At 37.8% G+C, this 19,175-nt stretch overlaps 1 protein-coding gene across 1 annotated transcript; it reads right to left on the bottom strand.

Moving 5' to 3' along the window:
* Positions 1-1,222: 1,222 nt before the first annotated feature.
* On the bottom strand, positions 1,223-18,293 carry LOC108338258 (NADPH--cytochrome P450 reductase). Its single transcript, XM_052880756.1, has 14 exons — positions 17,813-18,293; positions 9,227-9,286; positions 8,949-9,025; positions 8,797-8,854; positions 8,605-8,691; positions 8,492-8,528; positions 7,861-7,930; positions 6,734-6,928; positions 6,553-6,645; positions 6,287-6,323; positions 5,037-5,114; positions 4,844-4,966; positions 4,648-4,761; positions 1,223-1,723 (listed from the first exon to the last, which is right to left on the bottom strand). The coding sequence occupies exons 1-14, from the start codon at positions 18,086-18,088 to the stop codon at positions 1,643-1,645; spliced, it is 1,386 nt and encodes a 461-aa protein (XP_052736716.1). The 5' UTR covers positions 18,089-18,293; the 3' UTR covers positions 1,223-1,642.
* Positions 18,294-19,175: the final 882 nt, after the last annotated feature.

Here is a 19,175-nt window from a genome sequence, read left to right as displayed (position 1 = left end):
AAGAGGGTAACCACTCTCCTAAAAGAGAGAATTAGAGGGAAAAAGGAAGGTTAACAATTGGCAACATATCATTTGGGAAAAAAAGCAGATCAAGAAGCACGGAATACTTTCTACTCTTCTTCTTCCTTTAGTTTTTCTTTGGAATTTTACATTACGCAGAACTAATTTTCCTTTTTGTTAAAGAATTGATGTAATACTTTGGATTATAATTTCTAAACCTTTTCAATTGATGTTTTGTTAATTTTAATTATCTCAGTATTGAGGTTAGAATTTAATGGATAAGTTTGTCTAAAAAATTAGGGGTAAACAAACTCTTAATAAAATCAAATAAATAATTATAATTTATACATGAAAATAACAAAAATTTATATAAAAGGGTATGAAATCAATACTCTAACATTATTTACATTAATTAAATTCTCATCATGTTCATTATTTCACTTGATTTTTTATTGTTTCTTAAAATTACGTAAATTAATAATATAGTACTCAACTTATTAAATCAACTTATTAAATCAAGAGGACGATAATTTATCACTATAATAACGATTAATACACTTGCAAAACGTTCATCACAATCCAAAAATCACACCTAATGAAAAGATTCAAAATCTTCTTTATATACCTCTACACCACCACCAAAATTCACTCCACTCAGGATTGTGTGCTTGGATTGGAGGTGGAGGTAAAGATAATGGATGGTTCACTGTTTTATAGTTGTGAGAAGATGAAATTGGTGATGGGTGATGGAGATGGCAGAAGAGTAAAGGCTAAGAGGGAGGTACAGCGAGGAAAGAAGTTTGGAGTTTTTAAATATATTTTATTCAAGGGTATGGTAATAATACATTTTGAGAGTGCAAGAAGAAAAAAGGGAGATGCAGAAAGAAGTGGCCTTCCAAACCCACTTGTCTTCTACTTCAACACCTCCTAGCCCAACAAATTATATAACTCCCACGCTAATTCGTTTTCCGATTCAGAAATGGCTTCCCTTCCTCATTTACGTTCTGAAAAACTTCTACTTAAGAAAAGGGATCTCTACCTCCCCGCCCATTTAGATAATTGATTGCTATTAGCTTCCAATAGCCATGTTTTTCACATCACGAAACAAAACAACAATCTGGAGATGTTGCAAACAAAAAGCAAACTGGGACTAAATAGCGTCAAAACAAGTATTGAAGCCGTCATCTAAAATACATTAACCCTTTTCTAAAATCACGAAATCTGGATAAAACCTTGTTTAATATTAGCAAAATTATATGTAGTTATATCTTGATACAAACTACAAGAATATTGAACTATTTCATGCATCGAGTTATAATTCCTCACCTATCCCTACGACTTAGATACATGCCCATTGGAAATAACCGAGACGTATACGTGTTTTAAATCTGAGTCTATCAATATCCTAAAAATAATCCTAGGTCAAATATCATGATAAGAGAATATTTTAAGACTGACAAAAAAATATTAGGAAACCATACAAATGTCCACGAAAACGATTTGTTTTCACAGGAAATTCCAGCCTCCGCCATTGGTGTCAGAAAACTTCGTGATAGTAGAGTATCAAATATTCTTCAACCCATCTTGAACTTAAACGAAATACCAGGAATGTCAAAATCAGACAAATGAATAACCAGAAAATTTACCAAACATCTCTAAGATAACGTCCATCCATTTGGAGTTTTTTCACAATAGCCTCTGCTTTTGAAGAGTCCACTTTTTCCTGAAATTAAAATTAAACTCATAAACATGTTGTAGACATAGTTCTGAATTAAGTGTTTCAATAAACTTTTATCTTATGTCATAAATTGAACTACGAAACTTAATACAATAAATATACAAAAGTCTATTTGATCCACTTCACCAAAAGACTTTACGTTACTTTAATAAGCTTAAAACAACTTATAGAAGTCATACTACTTCTATAAGTTAAAATGAGTTATTGTACGCTCTTAATATCTCCATATGGTGTATTAACTGTGAAGGACACCGAATAGTCAGAAGAAAGGAGAGTATTATAAATTTAATATTTTGCTAAAGGTTTATATTATTCATAATTCAAAAAAGTCAACTGATACACTATAAATGTAGACAGAGCATAAGCAAGTAAAACTTTAACACATGATAATATATAGGTATAATTTAACTGCCAAGTCAAAAAAAAAAACAGTCTGGCGGGTTATTATTAATGTAAGAGCCCGTCTAACTTAAGCCATATCAAATTATACCTCTATAATAAAGTATTAAATTGCATCACTATAAGTTACACTAACTCTTACGTCATCAATAATTAAGTAAAATTTGGAATTTTTAACAACTCAGCCATTGAACTATAGCTATTAGCATTGTTAGTGTTAAATTTTGTCAAAATTAAACAAGTATATATAACCAACGGTTTTTATTTTTTATTTCTATATATGTATATATATATATATGTACATATACATATATATATATATATGTGTGTGTATATATATATAAATATGTGTGTATATATATATATATATATATGTGTGTGTGTGTGTGTGTGATAGGAGATTGAGAGTATATGAAAGGAGAAGGAAGCGTTAGTTAGCCTAACTGCCCTGACAGGTAGGAAAGCGGGAATGGGTCTGTATAAATAGATAGGCTTTGTTAGTTGTTGGGGGACTTTAGACTATGGGTAATCTGTACAGGAATTGTTAATCCTGTAGGGGGAGGTTAGGCTCTCATGGTGGCCTTATACTTGTATTCTTTCTGTTGATAATAAAAAGAGAGGTTATACAGTGTTCTGTTAGTGCATTTGTGGTAATAGTTGGGTTTCTTGATCAGAAACCTATCAATTTGGTCCGACCTGCCATTTCGAAGTGGGGGTGAAGGATCAAGAAACGGCCGGATCCAAATTGGGTGTGAGAGCGAGAATGGAGAGGGATACGGAGGGAAGATTGGAGGCAATCGAAATTACGATGGAGGGGATGAAAGCAGAGTGCGCCGCAGTACGGAGGGATTTACAACAGATAATGATGATTCTGGGTACTCAGGTCAATAACTCGAAGGGGCATTCTGACGATAGCTCTGTGAACGAGAATCGACATCGAGTAGTGGGGAAATTGGAGGCAGAGGGGTCGGCGACCGCAGTGAGGATCAGAGACCATGGCAGAAACGGGTAGAGTTACCCACGTTCGACGAGATGAAGCCCCTTAGTTGGCTCAATTGAGCGGAACGATTCTTCGACATACAGAAGGTGACGAGCGATGAAGAGAAGGTGGAGATTGCGTACGTTAGCATTGAAGGAAGTGTGGCTTACTGGTTCACGTTCTGGAAAGAGAAGGCCAAGAACCGTTCTTGGGAAGGCTTGAAGGCGGCTATGGTCAACCGTTTTGGAGGAGGATTCAGGGGAACGGTGTTTGAGAGGTTGGCGACGCTGCGCCAGGAGGGTATCGTGGAGGAATTTGTTCACGATTTCAAAATTCTGATGGGCCAGACCAAGGGCATGCCCGAAGAACAAGTACTGGGTTATTTTCTCGCAGGATTGTGCGAGGACATCAAAGAGCAGGTGAGGATTCAAGATCCCCAGGAATTAATGGCAGCAATGCGAATCGTTCGCAACATGGAAGATGTGACGGTACGAGCGAAAGGGGGCAACTGGAGTGGGTTCAAGATTAACCCATCAGGGTCGCGATCGACGGGGTAGTGGTGCGATCCGAACCTAATAGACCCACGATGAACCAGTCCGGAGGAACGGAGAGTATAGGGTCGACGAGAAGAGACGGAGTCGCGACGAGTACTAACGCGGAGGTGAACACTACCGGAGGGAGCGATAACAGGGGAAGAATGGTGAGGAATCTTCCTTACCCAGAATTCCTTAAGAGGAAGGAAGAGGACCGATGCTTTCATTGTGGGGGCCGTTTCGCCCCTGGCCATCGTTGTGCCAAGAGAAGTTTGCGTGTGTTACTCTTAGTAGAGGATGAAGAAGACGATGAAGAGGAGGATTTGCCACCCAAGCCTCCTGATCAAGCTTACCTGTTTCAACCTTGGGGCAAGGTTGTTTCGGCCAGGGGTGTAATGATAGGAGATTGAGAGTATATGAAAGGAGAAGGAAGCGTTAGTTAGCCTAACTGCCCTGACAGGCTTTGTTAGTTGTTGGGGGACTTTAGACTATGGGTAATCTGTACAGGAATTGTTAATCCTGTAGGGGGAGGTTAGGCTCTCATGGTGGCCTTATACTTGTATTCTTTCTGTTGATAATAAAAAGAGAGGTTATACAGTGTTCTGTTAGTGCATTTGTGGTAATAGTTGGGTTTCTTGATCAGAAACCTATCAGTGTGTGTATTTTTAAAGTATATATTGCTACAGAATTTATATATAAGTATTAAATACTTATAATATTTTGTAGATGTGATTTATAAGGATAATTCGAATATAAAAATTGATTTCGACACCAAATTATATATATGTCCAATCATGACTCTCCATAATATATGCATGGTAAAGAATAACAACTCCCTCCTTGTGTGCTTATATCTCACCTAATAATATGATTCCTGTGCGTGTATATTCTCTCATGTTAAAAGTGACGCCCTATATGAATGAGTGGTACTAACAAAAGGAGACGATTCCAAGCCTAAGTGATAGGGAAAAGAATGGATGAAAAGAGACAATCAGCACCTGCTGCTGGACAATGGTATGAAGGGTCCGATGAACATCTCTTGCCATACCCTTAGCATCGCCACAGACGTAAAGATAACCTCCTTGAGAAATCAAATTCCACAAATTTGCTGCCTGCACCGAGAAAATTAATGCAATGAAAAATTTATCTATAGGGCACCCATTGCCTACAAGGTAGGCAGCTAATGAAACTTACTTTATCAATCATCTTGTGTTGAACATACTCCTTTTCAGGTCCCTCTCTCGAGAACGCGACTATCAACTCTGACAGAGCACCTTGTTCCAGAAATTTGTTTAGCTCATCCTCATAAATAAAATCCTATAAACAGGAAACCCACATCATGCTAAAACTCCATTGGGATTGAATGCCCACCAAGTAATTATTTTACCATTTGACGATTCCTACATCCAAAGAAGAGTAATGCAGTTCCAATTTGAATACCATTCTCTTTCAGATCCAATCTTTCCTGCGTAAGTCAAAGATAATGCAAGAATTAAAAGACAGAATCTTACCATAAATTAAGTTTATAGAATCAACAATATCACTTTATTCAAGAACACTTGGGAATCTATAAATTATTGTGTATTTTGTCCAATTTACTTTAAAGAAATAATCACTATCTTTGCCAATTTCTTGGAAGAATTTTTGAAAAATAAGTACTTACTTCTCACAACAATCAATTTTCCCAAACAAGCACTTAATCATTTAGGTAAACTACACTTTTACGATAAACTAGGACTTGAATTGGAGCTTCTAATTCTCATAGAATAAGAATTATGTATTTTATATTTTAGCTCACTATCGTGGTTGATTTACATATGTAGGTAGTTTCTATCTGATTCCTCTTTGTCCTTCACTCTCTATTCTACATTTCTCCTAAAATCTCCTCTTTTCAGTTAAAAGTCAGTATACCCTATAACAACTACAACGATAATAATAGGAATGTACTATCGTCGTTACGCCCTCCTGTTGGTTCTCGTCGTTACGCCCTCGTCCTCCAAACATTCACATGAATTCTTTAATTTCTTGCCATAATCCCGTTGTCTCCGCTTTCAACCCATGTACTATCGTCTCCATCGCCTCCATTCGACTATCTAGCACATTCCCTTTTATTTCCCGCCCAAGCTATGATTACAGTTATAACTACCTAACGTCTCTCCCCCTCTTTATTCCCTTTTTTCTTCCTTTCATAAACTCTCCATACCCTATCACATCTTTACAAGGTTGAGTTAGACTCTATGTACAAATTTTAAAATAGTATATCCTAGATCCATTGTTGAGCCACCATTAATGCCATAGCCTTCAGCATGAGGGGGTTTATTAGAAAGTCAACTTATTTGTACCTTTGACCCACCTTAATGTGGCTTCTATGGAGAATTCTTGGACAATCTTCACCTTACAAGTTAGCTCATAGCGTTACCTTAGGTGCTAAACCCAGATTTTAAGAATATCTTGTAAAGATTTAGTGAAGAATGAAGATGTCAGCAAGTTGATCTTGGAGAAAACAAATCTGAAAAGAATATTTTGTAAGATGAAATGGCAAAGGACCTCTATATTTTGTTTTCTCATGAAAAACTAGATTGGAGGATAGATACAAAGCATCCTAAACATAGTCTATCTTGTTCCAATTTGGTCTACCTCGTTCTCTTTTTGAGCCTCTTTGGCTGCAACCATTCTAGTGCAAAATAATACTATAACATTTTAAACCCTCGCAGAAATTAAAACACCTCCAACTTCATCATATCCAACTAAAACTAAATTTTACTTATAAATGCACAAATCTAAAAATATTTTATATCAAAATATTATTTAAAAACCATAAAAGATAAAATATACTATGGTTTTCTGGGGGCCTTGCTTACAAAACAAATGAGGTCACTCTTTGCTGACATAGTCCAACTTACATTATGCCAGTCCCTGATATGTCGAACTCCAAATGTATGCAAGATCGGTCAGAGTCAGGTTTGTGAAGTTCTCTTTGAACGGCAACATTAACCCTTCAACAAAAGATACAACAGCTTCATCGTTGAATGCTTATTAAACAATAACAAATAGCCATAAATCAACATGAACAACATCAGATACCTGCAAGGATGGTGAATATCAAACACAGTATTCCCATTTGCCACATTTAGGTGATTATCATTGCATGATGTGACAGTTGAATTGTGAATAACCACTCGATATTCAGGAATAGCAGCCTTATAAGGAGTGGAGACAGTATTTGCATCATCCTCATCGCGGAGCAACTCATCCAACTCAGGCCATAGAGATTCCTTCCTGAAAGGAAAAACATATTAAATAGAATAAAGTAGAGCTTTCAAAGTGGGTCAAAACATGAGACCCAACCTGTGAACCACCATAGGTTCGAGCTTGGTTATAGATTAAAAATATACTCCAAATTTTGGTATTAGTCAAAATTGAACTTGGTCCACTGACCTGTAGTGTGACTCACATACACACTGACGTAGCCCAACAACAGTCCAACACAATTAAAAAAAATGGGTGGGGAAGATATAAAGCTCACAGTTCCTGTTCTCTTCTCGAGCTCTCCCTCACTCACTTCTTTTCTCTCAAAATTAAAATCTCTCAATTCACGAGCTCTTTTCTCTGCCAGCTGCTGCATGTACCACCTTCATTCAGCCCACACTCTACCGTCAACACCACTGTACACCACCAACCCCCTACGCCCTTGCACACAGTCAGGCCCAATACGGACCATTTAGAATCATTTAGTGCTTGTGTTTAGAATGCACATTAATTTAATATTTTTTAGAATTATCATTTACATGTATTATTTTATATATATTAACATATGTTATGGCCATTATATACATATTAATATGATAAGTTTTTTGTGACGGTTATTCTAGTAATTTGGAATTTAGTTCCATTTTTCATATTAGAAAAGAGTATATGAAAGAAAAAAGCTGCAATTTAAAAAAAAAAAATTAAGTGAGTTAGCCCGTTTAATCCACCAACCTGTGATAAGTTGGGCTAGGCTAGCTTTTTCATTAAGCTCATTGATAAGTGAATTGGGTTGGGTTAGCTCACCAAGTAACCAACCCATGGTGGGCTGGGCCAAGCCAGGGCCTGCTTTAAAAAAGAGCCAATAGCTAACTGAAATACCACATTTCAAACAATTTATATATATGTGTATGTATATACACAGTCACACCAGAGAATTTTATGGATAACAGGAATATACTTACCAAGCAACAAAATCATCCTCAATGGATTGATCGTCATCACCTAGCCCTAGTGGAACAAGACGCTTTGCACCTGTCACAAGCACAAGACTGCATATAAGATATCTATGCAAAGACAAAAAATATTTTATCACATTTTATCACCATTTAGTCTTGAATAAACCTTAAAACTTAGATTTATGTTTTCGCTTCCCATAAATACAACTTCTATGCATTTAAATTTTAAATATAAATTTGAAAAACTCTTAAATCTATAATTTAGCAATAAGGTTTTTCCGACGTTGTTAAGACACAATATATTTGTATAATTAAATTTTATCAACAAAATACAAGTCAATATTAAGATTTTCAGACAATTTTTTTCTCCAAGCATCAATAAACGTTTTCCCATCTGTCAGATTTCTAGTATGGCAGTATGCATACTAAAAACTTTGGATCTAACATACTCATGCACCAGCTCATGCTAAGCTAGCAAAATAAAGTTACACACGAAAATAAATGGATTTTGGAGAGGAAAACAAAAATCTTCACCACAACTAAAAATGATGAATAAAAACATATGCAATCAATTAGGAAATATATACCAATTTGACATTTGACATCACAAGAAAATACAGATGATGAGATAACAGACCTTGTTCACTAAATTCTTGATCAACTATTTCACCTATCTGTTTGAAAAGAGCATGAACAAATGATGAACCTTTTTTTTTCAAATGAACAAAATTAAAATCATCTGAATTTTACCTTGTTAAAATGTTCATATTGTCGGTTACCTAAGCCAAAAACACCATATGTGAGCTGTTGAAGCCAGGTACCCCTCTCATCTTTACCCTAAAATTATGTCCCCCCAAAATTGAGAATACTTTTATGTAAAGCTAGAGAGGAAAAGACATTAAACCTTGGAATTTCTTAGAAGAACGATGTAATACTACAAACCTCAGTGAACCATTTGTAAAATCTTGCAGCATTGTCAGTTGGTTCTCCATCTCCATATCTGTCATGTCAGGACCAAATGCATGAAATTCAATATGGATTTTAAAGAACAAAAATTTCAAGTTTTGAACCACTTTTATGCACATAATTCTTACGTTGCCAACATGAAAAATGCAAGTGACTCTTTCTTCAGCTTTTCTTCATATTGATCATCATCCATTGCATAGTCATCCTAGTTCAATTTATATATCAAATACTTAAGCCACATCAAGCTACATTTTACCATTTCAAGTTCCTATAGAATAATTCTACAAGTAACTAGTTCAAAAGACCATCGAGAAGTCCCCAAAACAAAACATTTTGAGAAGTGACATATTTTCCCCACTACAACCATGACAGAGGGATTGTCGAGCTTTCAGCCCAGGCAACTTACCAGGTCAACAACTTCCACAACTGCTTTTTCATACCTAGCCTTGATTTCCTCTGCCAAAGCCTACAATATAAAGAGCGCATAAAAATAGTGATTATATAACAAAGACATGATTGACTGTATAAATTCTATGTCATCTTAAAAACTGAGTTAAGGTTTGACTCAACTCTATAAACTGATATATGCACTTAAGAAGCTAAATTTATTTTTTCTTTTTTTTTCCTATAGAAGAGTTTATGGAGAAAATTTTCGAAATAGACCATTATTCTTAAAATCAAATGTATGTCACCCCTGAGTTTACAATTGTCAACAGTGCACACTAGTATTTTCCCGTCTTCTCCTGTAACCTCAGATGCATTGGCCATTGCGGTGCTTTTTGCTTAGAAAATTGCACATTGTTGCATTCTCTATTACTCTCACATGGCAAACTCCAAAATAATCTGATTTTTTTCTCTCTTTCACACCTTTTCTTGTCACTTCTTTGCTCCCTAGCCTCAGTTTGGTGGTTCTTCCTAGCTTGTATACATCTGCCTAGTTTTTCTATATTCTCTATCACCATCCCCAACTTTTTGTTCTCCATTGTGTATCTGAAACATGATCGGCCATTATCTGGTGCACTCTCTCGACATTTCTGACCTTTTCCGGCAAATTCCTGGTGTTTCAGAACTTTCCCTGCCCTCAGGCAGGCACCATCTCCAATGTTCTGTTGGACTTCTTAAATCAAGAAGTCAAGAAAGCAAATAAATCACACCGGACAGAATGCACTTCTCTAAATATACTTCTCTTATTCAATTAACCAAGAATACAATTGTATAGCAATCACCCCTCAAGGAAGCCCGATCCCCCTCCACTGGACTAATGTTCCAGTCAACAACAAAGTACCAATTTCCTAATCCCCCCCTTTTCCACTAACTCCTTATTTATACTCCCCTTTCCCTCTAACTACTTCTAACAGAAACTCCCTCCTAATTTTTAACAGACACTCTCTCCTTCCCGCCTATATTTTTCCTCACATATACCTTTATTCCCCTATCAATACCCCCCTCCATCTCAGCAACCTCGTCCTCAAGGTTGAAATTCGGAAACTGCTGCTTGATGTACATCTCTTCTTCCTAGGTTGCTCCTTCCACTCCTCCTCTTGCCATTGGATCAGAATTTGAGATACCTCCTCTCCTTGTTGATTTCTATCTCTCCTCTTTAATACATTTAAAGGTCTATATAATGGACCTTCCACCTGTAATTCCACTGTTGGAACCGTGAAACTTGATCTCATGATTCCTCTTCATCATCGTGTTATCATATGAAGAGAACCCACTAGCTACTGTCCTCCAATTCAGGTCTGGAGGCTTGGGTGGTGGTCTATATGAGAGAATTATTGACTCCTTCTGTTCCATTAATAAGAACTGCTCCTTTTCCAAGATTCCCCTAGACCATATGATTGTTGTATACTGCTTTCTGACCTGTGACCTCTTACCTTGTGGAGCACAAGTATTATAGTTTGTTTCTGAAACTGTCTGCATTACTTCAAGTCCTAAAGTTTCTTTCCTACCATCTTTACCTTTCACCACTATAAGTAATATAAGATGGCTAGTTAATTAAAATTCTACAAGCAACCTGGAAATTCCTTTGTGGCCAATGCTAGAAGCTAGATCTGCAGGTTTTATAACCTTAGTAATTTCAACAAATGGACTTGTAACAGCCCTAGTGGATGCACCCCTGGACACCCAGACCACAGTTGGGTCACTTCCTGACAACACTGCTTTAATCCCAGGCCTCAACAATTCTTCTCCTTTCTTCACTGTTTTGACATACCCACCACAACCTACCACTCTATGTTTACTAAAAACAGCAGCTTTACTGGAAAATGGGCTGTTACTGGGCCTAATAATACCCAAGCCCAACATCTCCTGGACCTACTTCTCTATTTCAGTCTTCATTAAGTGGGGATACTTATAGGGTCTCACGTTCACTTGTTCAGTGCCTTCTTTAATGGTTATCTGGTGGTCCACTCTTCTGACAAGAGGAAGTCCTTATGGCATCTCAAACACCTTCTCAAACTCCCCCAAAATCTTCTCCAGATTCTCCTCCTGCATGGGCGTTAAATCCTCTGCTATTAAATTTTCCTCTGCTATTTCAGATTTACTCAAACCCCACACCATCGCCAGTGTCTCGATCTCGGTTTCCTTCTGCAACACTTCAGGGGTAATCATTTTCCTCATTAATGTGTTGTCCCCCTTATCACTACCTCAGCCTCCGCCGACCCATACTTCAACGTCATCTTCTTCCAGTCCACCCTAATCTCCCCCAATTTCGCCAGCCACTCAACTCCCAACACTACATCAACTCCTCCCAACTCAAAAAGATAAAAGTTCTCTCTGATCTCCACTCCCTCAACTGTCAAGGACAGCCCCATGCAACATCCTTGTGTCTCCTTTCTCTGGCCATCACCCAAACATACCTGATACGGTGTCGTCTTCTCTTTCTCTAACCTCAGCTCTTCGACCAAGCGTGTCGAAATGAAATTGTGACTCGCCCCGCTGTCGATCAACACTACAATCTTCTGGTCCCGAATCCACCCAGGCAACTTCATGTTGTTGGATTGCGTTATTCCTCCAGCTGAATACACCGACAATTCCATGCAAAGTTGTTTCGCCTCCTCTCGTGTCTCCGCCTCTTCCTCGTCGTCATCCGCCCCCATGATCATTACCTTTAAACTTCTCTTCGCACAACGATGGCCTAGGCTATAAGGACCCCCACAGTGGAAACAACGGCCCTCTTCTCTCCTCTTTAGGAATTCCAAATATGGTAGAGTTTGCACTCCGCGACTCGGCCCGCCTCCGCCTGCATTGCTTTCTACTTTTGAACCGACGGTCCTGGTCGTCACTTCTTTCTTTGGACAGAGACCTCCGCCGCTACTCTCATGCCCCTCCGATGACCCGCGATAGGTCTCCGTTCTCGCTACCGTGCCCGCTCTGGCTACATATTTCCCCAATGTCGATCCTGCTTTCATCGCCCCACCACCGCCAGATAGAGCTGTCAAAACGGGTAACTCGGCCCGACCCGACCCACCACGGGTTGTCCACTTAGTGAGTCAACTCAACCCGGCTCATTTATTAGCGAGCCAAAAAAATTCAAACCCAACCCGACCCACCACGGGTTGGTGGGTTAAACGGGTTGGCTCATTGGCTCACTTAATTAATTTTTTTTTCACCTTCTTCTTCTCAGATTCTTATAACATGTTACTTTGATCGATCAAATTGAAAAACAAAAGAAATATATTGTTATATATATTCTAAGCTATCAAGCGTAAAATTTTGCCAATTTAATTTAGTGAGACATACAAAAAACTACATATAGACGTTAACAAAAATATATAGCACAAGATAAATTGTCATGCTTGTAGATAGGTCTAAAAACAAGATAAAACAAATGATATATTCCCGAATTATCTAATCTATAATATTATCTGTTAGAAGTGGACTTGAGGCCTAACTCATCCCCACAAAACCGGCTTGTAAGGTGAGGTCTGCACCCACTTATATACTTTAATTTGGCCTTATCTCTAGTCGATGTGGGACATCCAACACACCCCCCTCACGCCGAGGTATATACATCTCGAGCGTGAGATTAGACATTAATGGGTGGTCCAATAGCGGCCCGATAATGGGTGGAACAATATGCCCAACAAACAACCAATAATGCTAGGATAAGCTCTAACCATAGCTCTGATACCATGTTAGTAATGGGTTTTAAGCCTAACTCAACCCCACAAAACCGGCTTGGTATCAGAGCTAGCAACTGAGTCTGACTTGCCTATTGCCCTCCATAAAGGTATACGCTCTACCCGTAACCCTTCCCCCCATTATACTGTTCTTAGTTACCACAGATTATCTCCATCTTTTTACACTTGTCTCTCATCCATTTCTTCTGTGTCAATTCCTAAATCTGTGGGTGATGCCTTAAGTCATCCTGGCTGGCGTCAAGCTATGCTGGATGAATTAAGTGCTTTACAGAAAAGTGGAACTTGGGAGCTTGTCCAATTACCATCTGGAAAGTCTGTTGTTGGTTGCAGGTGGGTGTATGCTATCAAGGTTGGCCCTGATGGCACAATTGATCGTCTGAAAGCTCGACTGGTTGCCAAAGGCTACACACAGATTTTTGGTTTGGATTATGGTGATACTTTTTCTCCAGTGGCAAAAATGACCTCTGTTCGCCTATTCATTGCCATGGCCGCTCTTCGACAATGGCCTCTTTACCAACTTGATGTCAAAAATGCTTTCCTAAATGGTGATTTGCATGAAGAAATTTATATGGAGCAACCGCCTGGCTTTGTTGCTCAGGGGGAGTCATCTGGATTGGTATGTCGTCTTCGCAAATCCTTATATGGCCTAAAACAATCTCCTCGGGCCTGGTTTGGTAAATTCAGCTGTGTTGTTCAACAATTTGGTATGTCTCGCAGTGAAGCGGATCATTCAGTGTTCTATCGCCACTCAAGTGCTGGATGTATTTACTTAATAGTGTATGTTGATGATATTGTTCTCACAGGAAGTGACTATCTCAGCATCTCTCAGATGAAACAACACCTTTGTCATCATTTTCAAACCAAAGATCTTGGCAAACTCCGGTACTTTTTGGGTATTGAAGTAGCACAATCCAATGATGGTATTGTCATATCTCAGAGGAAGTATGCGTTAGACATCTTGGAGGAAACAGGGTTAATGAACTGTAAATCTGTTGAGACACCTATGGACCCTAACATCAAACTCTTACCAAATCAGGGGGAGCCTTTCTCAGATCCTGAACGGTACAGAAGATTAGTTGGTAAATTAAATTGTCTTACTGTTACGCGTCCTGACATTTCCTTCGCAGTTAGTGTGGTGAGTCAATTTCTAAACTCCCCATGTGAAGACCATTGGGATGCAGTTGTTCGCATACTGAAGTATATTAAAAGATCACCTGGAAAAGGTTTGCTATATGGCCCTAACAACGATACAAAAATCGTTTGCTATTCAGATGCTGATTGGGCTGGTTCCCCTTCTGATAGGAGGTCTACTTCTGGATATTGTGTCTCTATTGGTGGCAACCTGATATCTTGGAAAAGTAAGAAGCAAAGTGTTGTGGCAAGGTTCAGCGCAGAAGCAGAATATAGAGCTATGGCATCTGCTACTTGCGAGCTTGTGTGGCTTAAACAATTACTTAATGAATTGAAATTTGGAGATGCCACTCACATGACACTTATATGTGATAATCAAGCTGCTCTTCATATTAGCTCTAACCCTGTCTTCCATGAGAGAACCAAGCACATTGAAGTTGATTGTCATTTTATTAGAGAAAAAATCATATCCGGAGATATCAAGACTGAGTTCGTTAACTCAAGCAACCAGTTGGCAGACATATTCACCAAGTCCTTACGAGGACCTAGAATTGACTATCTTTGTAACAAGCTTGGAACATATGATTTATATGCTCCAGCTTGAGGGGGAGTGTTAGATGTTAAGTTGTGTGTTTCTGTTAATTGGGCTTAGCCCATTCTGTATTTAGGGTTTAACCCTTATCTTACATTATAAATAAACTACCCTATGTGTATGCTAAACACATAAGGGAGATTTCTCCTAATCTTCTTCACTATATTTAACATTATCCATCTATTAAATTGGAGTCCTGAATGGATAAATCCACAGTATTATGCTCTCTTGAAACATCTTCTTCTTTATCTCCATCTATAATATTATCCAATCTATAATCTTAGGGTTTTATTTGCGAAGGGAAACTTTTGGAAAGACAGGAACGCGAAATGCTCTATTGCTAAGTAAAGGTTATGCATTTTGAATAATTAATTTAATTAATTTGATTTCAATAAAAAAATAAGATTTGAATAATTAATTTAATTTAATTAAAAAAATAGGTGGGTTAGTGAGCCAACCCGACCCACCACGGGTTCAACCCGTGTGAGCCGGGTCAAAATTGGCTTGCATAAAAAATTTTGCATTTTTTTCCAGCCCAACCCGGCTCAAACCCGTGGTGAGCCGGGTTGGCTCACGGGTTTCAACCCATTTTGACGACACTACCGCCAGACATCCTCGCTACTAATCCCGATTATTCCACGTCCCATGCCCTTCCCATCACGGTTAACAGATCGTGCGGATCATAAGGTTTAACGAGATCCCTCAGTCCTTCTTGTAATCCAGCAAAGAAATACCCAAGAAGTTGTTCCTCCATCACGCCCACCGCCTGAGCCACCAGGACCTCGAATTCATGTACATATTCCTCCACCGCTCCTCTCTATCGCACCGCCGCCAATTTTTCGGTGATCGTTCCCCGGTGTCTACCTCCAAACCTCCTGACCATCGCCTCCATCAATGTCGCCCAGGTAGGAACCAATAATTTGCTCCCCCTTCCATACAAATGTACACCAACTTCATCCTCTCCCTTTCTGTCACATTTTGTAATTCGAAGAATTTCTCCGCCCTAGTGATCCATCCCATCGGATCGATCCCTTCGAAAGTGGGTAATTCCACTCTCTTCATCCAACTCTTTTGAACGTCGTGTTCTTCCTCTGATTCTTCATCTAATTCATCCTCCTCTGTATCCCGACCTCCATTAACCGAATGACTGCCTTCAGAGCTCCTCCCCTGGTTCCCCTTCTCCCCCGGTCGCGATTCACGTTTCGTCTCCCACGGTCGCGATTCAGGTTTCGAGCCATTCCCCTCATCTCCGCTTGAATTTCCTCCAACGTCGGTTCCATGGCATCGAATCTTCTCTCCAATGCACTCACCCTGTTCTCCATCTCGTCTCTCCTTCGATCTGGATCCAGCAGGTCGGACCAATATTGTTGGACTTCTTAAATCAAGAAGTCAAAAAAGCAAATAAATCACACCGAATAGAATGCACTTCTCTAAATATACTTCTCTTATTCAATGAACCAAGAATACAATTGTATAGCAATCACCCCTCAAGGAAGCCCGATCTCCCTCCACTGGACTAATGTTCCAGTCAACAATAAAATACCAATTTCCTAATCCCCCCTTTTGCACTAACTCCTTATTTATACTCCCCTTTCCCTCTAACTACTTCTAACAGAAACTCCCTCCTAATTTTTAACAGACACTCTCTCCTTCCTGCCTTTATTTTTCCTCACATATACTTTTATTCCCCTATCAGTTCTGCTCTTTAGTTTCTATTCAGATCACACTCTTAACACTATTCCTCTCTCTCTTACATATTGTTCTATCCTTTCATTAAACACTACCTCACACAGATCTTTCATGATTTCAACTCTGGTTTATGTTCTCTATTACCATAACAGCATATGAATGTCAGTAATTTTGTGTAATTTTTCCTATTAGAGCTTATGTGCTGATTATCTAACGTGTTCATAAAATTTCACTACAGCAGTCATCTCACTATCCATTATCCTGCTACATACAGTGCTTTTGAGTTGAGCCACTTTGTGCCGCTACCCAAGATGGATGAAGCTTAATTTGTTATTACTTGATTCTAGGTTTGTAAGTTTTTGATTCTTTGTTTACAATTCTTAAATCAAAATTAAAGATCAAAAATTTGTTATGTATTAAAGTTCGTGCAGCATTACCTTGCAATTCTTGAAAACTCTTAAGTGCTCACTCTCATAAATGCTTAGATGTTCCTCTCACATCTTAAAACAAGTGTTCATAATTATCTAAATCCTTTCTCGTTTATCTCTCATAAACCTAAACCATCTTCAGTTCTTATAGATTGCCTTACTTCACTATCAACATGTGTTTAGATCTCCACCTAGAATATTTTCTAATTGAGGAAAACTTTGAACTATCCTCTTCAAATCTTTTCTTTCAGAAGTGTATCCAGTCCTACTTGCGGTGTATAAGCATTGATGATATGGATAGTCTACCATTTAATCATTATTTTTTAAAAGTTAATTCTTGTCTCTGATCTTTTTAGATTCACTACATTCTCCTTGTAATTCTAGTTCACAATGATATTGTCTTCATCTTTCCTCTAACTTTTCCTGTGTACAAATGTTTAGACCCTGTAGTGTCAAGTAAGTTCCTTTCGTTATATTTTTCAATAACTCACTTAGTTTCTTAAAGACGCGTTATTTTAACCACTCTCCAAAATCCAAATCAAAATATCAATTAACTTACGTCCAAAGACTTACCAGTCAAACTACCAATATTCCAAGCAACAAGACTAATCAAACACTCCGAAACCAGTCCAAACATATTTGAAGACCTTCTCTCATTTAATACTGCAGCTCTAGCAAAAACTATACACTATGCCTCTTTCCAACTAAAGGCATAAACCTATCGGCTACCAATCAGGAAAAAGAGTTGGGAAGAATCATTTCTTAAGCACAAGTGGCCCCGGTTCACCACCCGAATCAGTTTCATTTGACATGCAAACAAACAAATATTCCCTTGAGCACATTTCCAGGAATAAATTCAAAACATAAAGGTGCTGCGCGCGCATGTGTATAAACTTATCCAGAATAAACTCAGCAACGCATTTCAAACAAAATTGAAAAGCAAAAGCTTAACATCAGAAAAGAAAGTGGCAATCATAATACACAAAAACACGAACACATAGACACACCTTGGCGAATCCCTCAGCGGTACCGGTTTGAGTTCCGAAGAAAACCACAACCCTGGTCTTCCCCAAAGCAGCATCAACTTCATCTTCCTCTTCTTCCCGCAGCGGCAACTTCGGCACCGCCAGCGACTTCTGTTCCTTGCTACGATCCGAAGATTTCTTCCATACGAAGACCAGAAGTCCAATCAGCAGGGCGGCGGAGGTGGTGGCAATCAGCAGTACCGAATCCGAAACCGAAACGCCCAAAACGGTGCGCACCAGCTCGTAATTCGACGCCATCAATCGAAGTCAGAATGCACACAGAGCTCAGAGCACTCCTCTTACTCCCTCTCTCTATATCTATCTATCTATCTATCTATATATAGTGTTATTAGTTTGGGTGTGTGAGGGAGAGCTCGAGGGAGCCCTAGGAGGTGGTTGAGCGCGAAATACAGAGAGGTAGAGAGAGAGAGTAGCCTCTCTGGCTTTCTATCTTACACTTATCAATTCACTTATGACTTCCTTTTCTAATCTTTTATTATTTATTAGTAAAGTAATTTTTATGTTGTGTTTGAATAGACGTGTTTACTCATTTTTGCATTGTGTTTTAAGGTATTTGAATAAAGTGATATGAGTGATATGACTATAAAAGAAAAGGGTGGGGTAAGTGATGATGATATTGGTCCCTACCCATGAGCAGAAAGTTGGTCATGATTAGTGGAACGATTCTTTTGCCCTCTCTTCATGCACCAAAAGTGTGTATTAATTGGATATGATCAATGAAGTTATACATGAAGAAGGAGTAATATTTATGCATAAACAAGAGATATGTTGGTTTTGCAAAATATTATTATAATGAAATTAATATCAAAATTTTTAAATTTGAATTTTTTATTAGATTATTGGTATTATTCATATGTTATATCTTCAAAATATATTAATGTATATTGATTTTAATGTTTTGAAATATATTAAAAAATTGATAAACTAAAATCAATGTATTTTGTAACTCAGTAAAATAATATAAAAGATAAAGATTTTTAAAAATTAAATTAAATTACTTATTTTATGTTTAATGATAAATATTTAATTTTTGTAAAGTAAAATTATTTAATAATTATATATTTTAAATTTTGAATTAAAATTATGACGGTTTACTATTTTTAAAAACAAGCCAAGAAAGCAGAAAAATAGACTATATCTTTGAGGGTAAAAAAATGTTGCAATAACATGTTATTAAAATATATTTAACCAATTACATTCACTAACTAAATAATAATCAAATTTAGAAATTAAAAATAATTAATCGTTATAATAACTAATTTATAAACTAAAATTTATTAATATCTAAACTGATATTCAACATGTTTTAATTATTAAAAAGTTA

The sequence above is a fragment of the Vigna angularis genome, chromosome 7 (assembly GCF_016808095.1).
Source record: "Vigna angularis cultivar LongXiaoDou No.4 chromosome 7, ASM1680809v1, whole genome shotgun sequence".
Classification (NCBI taxonomy): Eukaryota; Viridiplantae; Streptophyta; class Magnoliopsida; order Fabales; family Fabaceae; genus Vigna; species Vigna angularis.
This window is presented reverse-complemented; position numbering and strand designations above follow the sequence as displayed.

Bases quoted from the DNA above. Each gene is read 5' to 3' on its own strand.
- LOC108338258 (XM_052880756.1), bottom strand. From the start codon at position 18,088: ATGGCGTCGAATTACGAGCTGGTGCGCACCGTTTTGGGCGTTTCGGTT. The intron at 6,324-6,552 runs GTAAGTTGGACT...ATTTTGCACTAG, and splicing joins ATATCAGGGACTGGCATAAT to AATGGTTGCAGCCAAAGAGG. The intron at 5,115-6,286 runs GTAGACCAAATT...TGACTTACGCAG, and splicing joins AGGCTCAAAAAGAGAACGAG to GAAAGATTGGATCTGAAAGA.